Genomic DNA, 9,240 nt, shown 5'->3' with positions numbered 1-9,240 from the left:
GATTTGCAGGCTTGGTCTGGATTCTCTACCAGACCTCTTGGGGCTCATCCATGCACTGGAACAGTGCCTCAACTTGATGAGTCACCCAGCAGCCACTGTTCTTTCCTTTTTTAAGAGAACCCCTGAGATATATTCATGCCAGTCAGCATTACTCCCAAATTATTTTCAGCTCTTCAGCGCCCCCACTGCAAACAAACTGTCATGTCCAAACTGCCAAACCTCCCCGTGGTCCATAAATGTGATGTGAACATATGTCTCCCTCTGCTGGTCAACTGAATGGCATGAAGTCACAAGATGTATCGAAGTTGTTACTGTATGATATACAAATGAAGTCTGTACACACACAGAAGACCGTAAGTCCGTGCAAAATAATTGTATTTATTTATAGCTTACATCATTTCAGGATAGAAATATTTTAGCTGAGAGATTTCTACACCACAATGACCACGTTGTGCAAGGAGAAATAATGCAAAGCCATCTCAATTCTCCCCGGCATAATGTAACAAAATAGAAGATTGATAATATATCACGGTGTTGTTCTAAACGACAGCCATGGGTCCCATGATAGTCAAATGGTCAGTAAAATGATTTTTAATGCAAATGGGTGTAGCATGGTAACCTATTGGTTACAGCATTTGTCCATATGTTATCCACTTTTAAGACTTATTTCAGTTTTACGTTTGAACACGCGGGTTTTCGTTGCTGCTCGATATTTTATCGGGACACTGGATTCTGTACATGGGCTACCAATAGTTTGAATATTGACTGTAATGAGAAACCGCAAGAAAGGGAAAAAGATTTCAACGCGTTCAGACTGTTGCTATGGGGATACGCAAACAAAGCTTACAGAACAGGAGATGCACGAATCAATCACCACTTTTTTTTTCTCTTAAGGAAGTGCCAGCACTGTCGGTGGACGGGGGTCGGTGGTCGGCTTCAGGCCTCAGAGGCCGGGGCTTTCTTCTTGACGATCCTCCTCCTAACGGGAGTCGCGCTCGCGGCTCTCTCCGTCTTCAGCTCGTCGATGAAGGTCTCGACGGCCACGACTTTCTCGCCCAGGTCCCCCAGATGCGCCTTCAGGGCATTGAACTCCTTATAGAGATCATCCAATGCCTCGGACAGGGGTTGGATCCTAGATAAAGACATAGATGCAAAATAAATCAGACTTTAAAACAGATTTTAATGCAATTTGAGCAAGAGAGAGAAATAGCAAAACGAATGAGAGAATTCTTTGGCATAGAATTACCAGTGATAATTTTGTCTAAGTTGTCCTAGTATTTTGAGGGAATGAAATCACTGGCCTCCAAACCACAAAGATGGAAGTGTTTCCTGTTTTCCTTTGTGAAAACACCAGCTGTTTTCCTTCTGTGGTTTTGCAACGGGGCATTCCATTTGAAGGCAGGTTTGTGAGCTTTAGTGTCCATCAAAGGGTGTGACCCACACTGCATAGCCTCAAACCCAGGCCCGCCATGTGCTTTGAGTGGAAGGAATACTACAGCTGACATCAGAGAGCTTCACTCAACAACAAGGGCAGAAGAGGGGTGTGAGAGGGGCTATTGATGGGACAACTGAGGGGTACCTGACACAGCTTCTTACTCTACTCCTGTGATATACAATGCACTGTAAGTCTAGTCAAGGAAAGCCATGTCTTTGTACCGTGGAAAGTACAGGCAAACGACTCAAGGTTTTTTCCACCAATTACCTCAATTCATTAATTACTTCTATACACTAATACTGGTTGACTCACAGAATAGATAGACCACAGTAAGTCTATTTATGTAGGAACTCAAGAACAGTTTTCAGCTGTCATTCATGTGGAAATTAATTGAAAATGTTAATGTAAATGACTGGGTTAAATAAATAAAGTGTCACTGCATTAGTGTTACTGTACCTGTGGTAGTGTCACTCTGTTAGTGTTACTGTACCTGTGATAGTGTCACTGTATTAGTGTTACTGTACCTGTGGTAGTGTCACTGCGTTAGTGTTACTGTACCTGTGGTAGTGTCACTGAGTTAGTGTTACTGTACCTGTGGTAGTGTCACTGTGTTAATGTTACTGTACCTGTGGTAGTGTCACTGCGTTAGTGTTACTGTACCTGTGGTAGTGTCACTGTGTTAATGTTACTGTACCTGTGCAAATGTGTCACTCTGTTAGTGTTACTGTACCTGTGGTAGTCTGGGAGGACAGACTGGTGATCATTCTGCAGCAGGTTCTTCATCTCAGTCAGGATGTCAAACCTCCAGTTGTCCAGGACCTGGGTGAGGTTGGCCACTCCCCGCATGCTGACCTTCTCAGCTGGGTTTCAGGGAGAAAGTGTAGCTGTTAAAATATTTATAAATCGACATAAAATATGTCAACGAGTGCAGAATCTACCGGACATTATGGTTAAACAGAACTGTGGGATGATGGCTGGGGGAACAACCCCCAAAGGCTGTGCTTTTGAGCCCAAGATGAAAAGCAGAGAAATGTGCCCTCAGCCTCAGATGACAGCAGCTTGTGTGATGCCATGGACATGGAGTCCGATGATGCCATGGAGCGTCTAGTCAAATGTCAAACTGGACCTAGTTGTTTTCCAATGGAAGGATGAGGGCACATTGATTTGCTCAAAGCAAGTCAATATAAACTTAATATGGAGTCATGGACAATATGACCTCATGAAACTCAAGTTAAATTAAATTTAAGAAATTTGAATTCGATTTTCTTTCTTTGCCATTGTGGCATGCGGGCAGTAGTTCTGTTGCGCTGCCATTATAACTCTACCACTGCTAAATCCTCTATGCAGCTGTGACAATAGCTCAGGAGGTAAGACCGATTGTCTGGCAGTCGGAGGGTTGCCGGTTCAAACCCCGCCCTGGGCGTGTCGAAGTGTCCTTGAGCAAGACACCTAACCCCTAACTGCTCTGGCGAATGAGAGGCATCAATTGTAAAGCGCTTTGGATAAAAGCGCTATATAAATGCAGTCCATTTACCATTTCCATTTACAACCTGCTAAGGTGGGCTGAGCAGCTGTTTGTGCAGCGGATGTGCGAGTCCTCCCCAGGCGGGGTGAACACAGTATGTTTCCCTGTCTGGTGCGGGTAAGAGACGGAGCCGCTCACAGCCATCCCGGTAGTTCCACTCGCTCTGGGTCGGGCGTTTCCTCTGAGCCCACACTGTCACCGCGGCGACCGCCAATACCAGCACACTGAGTCTGAAACTCATAGTGGACCCCGAACGGCACTCGTCCTGCAAAACAAAAAATATACCCTCTCTCTTTCTGTCTGTATGGATTGTGTGTGTGTGTGTGTGTGTGTGTGTGTGTCTGTGTGCACGCTTTTGTGTGTGTTGTCAGGTCCAGAATTATTGAAATACTGATAAGGATGACAAACAAAAGCTGTATAATATAAACAACAGAGAAAATTAGAAAATTGAAAAAAAAATTAGAAATTGTGTGCTCAAAAATTGGGAAATTATATTTTTTGTACTCATACAATTGTTGAGTGAAAAAGATTTTTTACAGGCAATTACAAAGTATTTTTCCCCAAAAAGATCTCAAAACTATTGGCACCCCTGTTTTCAATTCTTTGTGTACCCCCCTTTGCAAGGACAAAGCCACTGAGTGGTGTTTTGTAGCATTTCATAAGATAGCAAGCATATTGGGTGAGAGACTTACCATTCCTCCATCCAGAATCAAGATCCTACAGTCTGTGTTTGTGGATGACCCTCTTGAGTTCAAACCACAAAGTCTGACTGTTGCAAAACAGTAATTTTGCGGCCGGTAACCATTTCTTGATTTTTGAGGTATACTTTGGATCATTGGCTCACAGAAAGATGCATTTGTGGCTAAAGGGGATACCAAGTTTTTGGCCAAAGTCTCTCACTTGTTTTTTACTTCAGCTCATGCTTTCACTGACCTTAACAAGAGCTCTGGAACCTGTAGATGCAAAACAGCCCCATAAAATAGAGATCTGTCACTATATTTCACTGTAGGTATAACATCCTTCAACATAAGCCTCCTTCTTCCTATGCCAAACCCACCACGACCAAGATATTTTGGCCAGAAAGCAAATATTCAACCCCTCACCCCCCAGGGAGCCAAAACCTGCCAGCAAATGGGTCGTTCTCAAGGCCCTGATCTCACGCATACATCAAAATCAACCTAGAAATGGTCGACTGGCCACAAAATTACTGTTTTATATGGCCATTTCAGTCTTCAGATTGATCCCAGTCAAAAATGAGTGGTTTGAATTGAAGACCACAGTGATTTGAAATGAAAAGAATACAATATTGTAACATTCCCTTTTTTGAGCATATGGCATAGCTCATATCCTGTGTTCTTTATTTTTTGTTATTTTGTGAGATTTTCTTTTAGGTTATCAAGAGTGCCTATACTTCTAGACCTGACTGTGTGTCTGTGCGCGTGTGTGTGTATGTATATATATTTCCACACTGTATGTATATATTTAGCATAGACTGCAGACATTGGTTATATTTTTTCATACTCTATGTACATATAGATTGCAGACAATATTTTACAATTCATGCAATTTTTCAGTAAATTATGCGATCTATGAAACATTGGTGCCAATAAGTCAGCCTGTACATTTTCTAATACTTAATGTTTTTACATATACACACATGTTTGCATGGGTCAGCTTCTCCTCGGGCTTCTGCTGTACCTCATCTCACCAGCAGGGGTCAGGCTTTTTGATTCTTAACACAAATCACAATTGTGTATGGGGCAGGACGGTGGTGCAGTGGGTAGCACTGTCACCTCACAGCAAGAAGATTTCGGATTGGGCCTTTCTGTGTGGAGTTTGCATGTTCTCCCAGTGTCTGCATGGGTTTCCTCCGGGTATTCCGGCTTCCTCCCACAGTTCAAAGACATGCAGGTAGGCTAATTGAAGACTCTAATTTGCCCATAGGTATGAGTGTGTGAGTGAATGGTGAGTGAATAGTGTGTGTGCCCTGGGATAAATTGGCAGGCTGTCCAGGGTGTATTCCTGCCTCTCACCCAATGCACGCTGGGATAGGCTCCAGCACCCCCCGTAACCCTGCCCAGGATAAGTGGGTATATAATGGATGGATGGACAACTGTGTATGTTCCTATTCAATGGGAATTCTGAAAGCTATTAATTTATACATTAATGATCAGCCCTATTTAATTGAACTGTAATGCGATTGCCTGTCAAGTTTATGCCATTGATTTTATTTTTGCATTAACGGCCGTCTCTAAAATTATTTTTTCATTAGTTGATGGAAAAATCATTTTAAAAAGAGGTTTTCATTCGTGACAGATCTAAAAAAAAAGGGTATTATTTTCACCTTTCAATCAAAACTTTATGGTATTTACCATACAAAATGGTGCCATTTGGCATTGATCCAGTCTCAGTTTTCATTTCCGTTCATTTTCTTTTGAAGAGCTGAGAGTCTGCATGAAGTGGAATTTGTTCAAACATGCAGGTGAATGTCTAAAGTAAAATCACCTTCTGTGTGTATATGTTTCTCCATGCATGTGGGTATGGGTATGTTTGTATGCTTCACATTTACCCCAATGGGTTTCATCTGCTAAATTTAATACTTCACATTCAGTCTTGTGTCTGAATGTGTTTGGGAAAACTTAAAAAGCAGTCAGGATTGTGGTACAGACAATCCTCATAATTGCCTTTTAAAGTTCACTTCTGACTCATTTTAAATCAGTTTTTAGTACTCTGGAAAAAAAGGTCAATAAACATTCCAAACCACATCACTGGGAAAGTCATTATTGGTAGACATTTACCCTTTCACTACCCACTTTCCCTTTAATGGGAAATAAATGCTAAAGTAGGTAGCCTACATCCAACCAAGCTCTTTCATATTTCAAAGAAAACAACCCCTAGATGTCTGTAAGTTTCTTAGCTTTAATATAGAGTATGGGACCCTGCAAGGCTACAGACCGACTTTATAATAACAAATACATGTATCAGTTTTTCATCTTTATCCTACACCTAATATTAAACAAATGATGTCCAAAAACATGTGCAGCATTGCTTTTCTGTCAAATAAAATAAAATATTGAAAATACCATAGCCGAAATCATTGATAATGTGCACACACACCCCAGGCTCACATATGTAAGAAAATGAACAGTATCAAAAGAAAACTAAGTGCATGTTGTGTAAATTGCATAACTGCAGTAGAATTCCATAGTAAAAGAAGCGCTGACCAAAACTACCAAAACATATGCAAAATAGAAAAGGGTCCCGCAGCAAACTGACTACTGTACATATAGTTACAGAACTGCACATATTTCTCCTGCATGTATAGCATTGCTGAGGAACTCAGGCACCAATAAAAACATATCCTTTCTGCATTCTTTTCAGGAACACGATGGAATTACGTCTTTTAAACATTCTTTAAATCATGCATGAGTAAAGCTTAAAAGCGTATAATTCAAAACATCATGGCATTTTAAACAGCAGGTATGGGTGCATACTCACCTGGTTGTTGATGAGGAAGGCTTGAGCTTATTACTTGACTGTGCCTCTGAATTCTAAAGCAAGGCTGCTTTCACCTCCAATCCACCAATCAGAAAGAGCAGCAGTTTGTCAGTGGAGCATGCTTCAACACACCCACACACATATATACAGTATATATACACACACACACACATACACACACACACTGACACACACACTCTCACACGCAGACACTCACACACACATGTAAGCACATGCTTTCTCACATGCACAAAATGATATTCTTCATATACACAGACCCACACATGTACAGACATGCACACACAGTTTGTCAGTGGAGAATTTTTCAACACACAAACACACACACACACACACACAGAAATACCCTCTGATGTGACATTGTGTGCTTCATGTATGCTCTTCCACACACACACACTCACACATAACATTTTGTGCATGAAATAACATTATTCACATACACACCCACCCACAGATGCAGTGCATCTTATAAACACACAGGATACATTCTGTTCATTTGTATGCTTACTCTCCTTAGTGGGGTGAGTCAAATGTGGTTTGAATTACAGGCAAGCCTCCAAGTTCTACAGGTCCTTTAGAGTTCTGGAAGAGGTGGGAGTTTACATTTACCCTTGATGCGTGCATACATCACCCATGCTTATATCCCATGTCCTGGCCCAACCTCATATTTCATTCATTTATCTTTAAATTTCCCTAAAATAATTCTGGTTGGAGGGAAGGTTCTGAGGAACACAAGTTCATGGATCAAGAAGTACTCTTGTTGAAAAAAAGAAGTCTACTTGGTTTGATTTCATTTTTCAAGTCTGTGGCTTTGCGGTGTTTGGTTTGCTTACTGTTTTAGAAGCTATGGAGAGTGAAAATGTCCTAAAAGGCACTTTGTATGACACTACAATTTAAAACCTTGAAAAATGCTTGGTGTGCCATATCAACTATTTATAAATCTGTTGAATTGTGTGTGCTTATCCTAATAAATCTATAGGGGACCTTTCACAAATACTCAGATACAGTATGACACTCAATTTTCAAATAATGAAATACAATATTTCTTTGATGTTTTTTCACAAAAAAATAGAAATTAGTTGAAGGTTTCAGCAGTAACTATGTGATACCATATAGGTGTACACCAATTTTTAAATAAACTTATAGCTGTATATATTTTCTTGTTTGTGGTTTAAGTAACTGTGCATCCTTAATTAAAGCCAACACAGACCTTTCAAACAATCTTTCATATATGTCAATTTCCAATTAAATGAAAAGGTCATGCAATCACTGAATAGAAATAGTATCACATTTCCAAAATCCAAATTAGTACTGTGTCTGAAATTGACATGGGTTCTCAAAATAAATGCTGATTCCTGCAAATGGGTGCGGGAGGGGTGTGGTTCAGTGTGCCGTTTGTTGTTGGTTGTTCCAGACCAAGTTGGGTGAATGCTTCTCCAAATAAACATTGATGGTGTTGTCTGACTGGATGCACATCAAGAGAAATGGAAATACACTAAAGAGCTGCCTCACCTTGCAGACTTAACAGACCTACCTGGCCACATTAATGTTGCTACTAATGTGAAGGATTACACGTTCCAGGAAGAATGACGGACAACCTCAACTTTCATATGTGCGCTTCACATCAACTGAGTCTGTTTTGATGAATTTCCCTGGTTTCGTCTGTGAAGAACCACAAACAGACATCTTATCCTCTCACAGATTAGTGTGATTTAAATGGCTTAGCCTATGCTTTTCTGTTGAATAGAGTTTCTCTCTGTATTCCAGTGCCACGTTGAAACAGCCATTAATGGCTAACACATGTGCACTGTGGTCATCATCCAGGTTTAACCACTAAAGCTGTGTATCCAAAGCGTTCCCTCCTAGGCCTTTCATACAAAACTTAATCTGGCCAATTTCAGTTTTGAGGTCTTGCAGAGTTTATTAAAAGTCAGGCTTTAAAGAAATTGTATAACTATTTTGGCATTAGCCACTTTTATTCTAGGAGTCTTCAAGCTTGAGGTCATTGCTGGCATGTGCTAAAACCAAGTTAATTTCATGTATGTCTAAACAATCTGATGTGTGTCAGCATCTCATACATAATTTTAACAAAGCTGTGAAAACGCTATATTTTATTTTGAAACTTGACAAAAAACAGTACACTTCTGCAGTAGCAGTCCAAAATATCTGGACTGCTGAAGGCCATGCAACGTGATGTTCTTCATCTTATAAGCAACTGAAAATTACCTTGTCTCAGGGCTCTGTCATCTCCATGGCACCTGGCTCTGCACTCTGCCTGTGCAAAATGGCCTGCAACAATGCAGAAAATGTATTTTCTGATGTGAATTGATCATGTTACCCAAAGTTTTGTCTTTAGCCCTCACTAATTGTGGACCTACTGGATAGGGTGTCCCTTATGCCATAATTAGAGGCCCAATTACCAGTTAAAGTTTTGTAATATTGTATTTATAAAAGGCCTAATCGTTTCCAAAATAAAAGATTAACACAGTTGCGGTAACAGCAAGTTAATGTATTATTATTATTATCATCAAAATCTACTTAAGATTCTAAAAATTTAACGTGGGATTAAACATTTATAAACTGTACATATATTTTCTTAAGTATTGCAAAACCCTCGGTAGACTACTGCACTCACGATTTCGCACTGAACAGCAGGGGTATAAATGGGCTGTATTAATCTTTGTTCCTAAATCAGTCGTCAAGGTCAGAGATGCTCTGTAACGGTACTTTTTGGCCACAAATTGTGGGGACCTAGCATCAATGC

At 40.5% G+C, this 9,240-nt stretch overlaps 1 protein-coding gene across 2 annotated transcripts; it reads right to left on the bottom strand.

Annotated features, from left to right (window-relative positions):
- Positions 1 to 357: 357 nt before the first annotated feature.
- Positions 358 to 9,234, bottom strand: si:ch211-76l23.4 (uncharacterized). Of its 2 annotated transcripts, XM_064315084.1 has the most exons (8): positions 9,112 to 9,234; positions 8,703 to 8,765; positions 8,011 to 8,138; positions 6,985 to 7,058; positions 6,459 to 6,532; positions 3,099 to 3,225; positions 2,166 to 2,295; positions 358 to 1,132 (listed from the first exon to the last, which is right to left on the bottom strand). In XM_064315084.1, the coding sequence occupies exons 6-8, from the start codon at positions 3,199 to 3,201 to the stop codon at positions 937 to 939; spliced, it is 429 nt and encodes a 142-aa protein (XP_064171154.1). In that variant the 5' UTR covers positions 3,202 to 3,225; positions 6,459 to 6,532; positions 6,985 to 7,058; positions 8,011 to 8,138; positions 8,703 to 8,765; positions 9,112 to 9,234; the 3' UTR covers positions 358 to 936. The 2 variants fall into 2 exon arrangements, with proteins under 2 accessions (XP_064171154.1, XP_064171155.1); XM_064315085.1 differs by lacking the exons at positions 6,985 to 7,058; positions 8,011 to 8,138; positions 8,703 to 8,765; positions 9,112 to 9,234 and adding an exon at positions 4,618 to 4,692 and having other exon boundaries at positions 6,459 to 6,586.
- Between the last annotated feature and the right edge of the window lie 6 nt (positions 9,235 to 9,240).

Source organism: Anguilla rostrata, chromosome 17 (genome assembly GCF_018555375.3).
Source record: "Anguilla rostrata isolate EN2019 chromosome 17, ASM1855537v3, whole genome shotgun sequence".
Taxonomy (NCBI): Eukaryota; Metazoa; Chordata; class Actinopteri; order Anguilliformes; family Anguillidae; genus Anguilla; species Anguilla rostrata.
Note: the sequence above shows the minus strand (reverse complement) of the source record. Positions and strands in the feature narration are given on the sequence as shown.

Excerpts from the sequence above, each read along its gene's own strand:
- si:ch211-76l23.4 (XM_064315084.1), bottom strand. The coding sequence starts at position 3,201 with ATGAGTTTCAGACTCAGTGTGCTGGTATTGGCGGTCGCCGCGGTGACA. Across the intron at positions 2,296-3,098 it reads GTGGAACTACCGGGATGGCT|CTGAGAAGGTCAGCATGCGG; the intron begins GTGAGCGGCTCC and ends CCTGAAACCCAG. Across the intron at positions 1,133-2,165 it reads GTCCTCCCAGACTACCACAG|GATCCAACCCCTGTCCGAGG; the intron begins GTACAGTAACAC and ends GTCTTTATCTAG.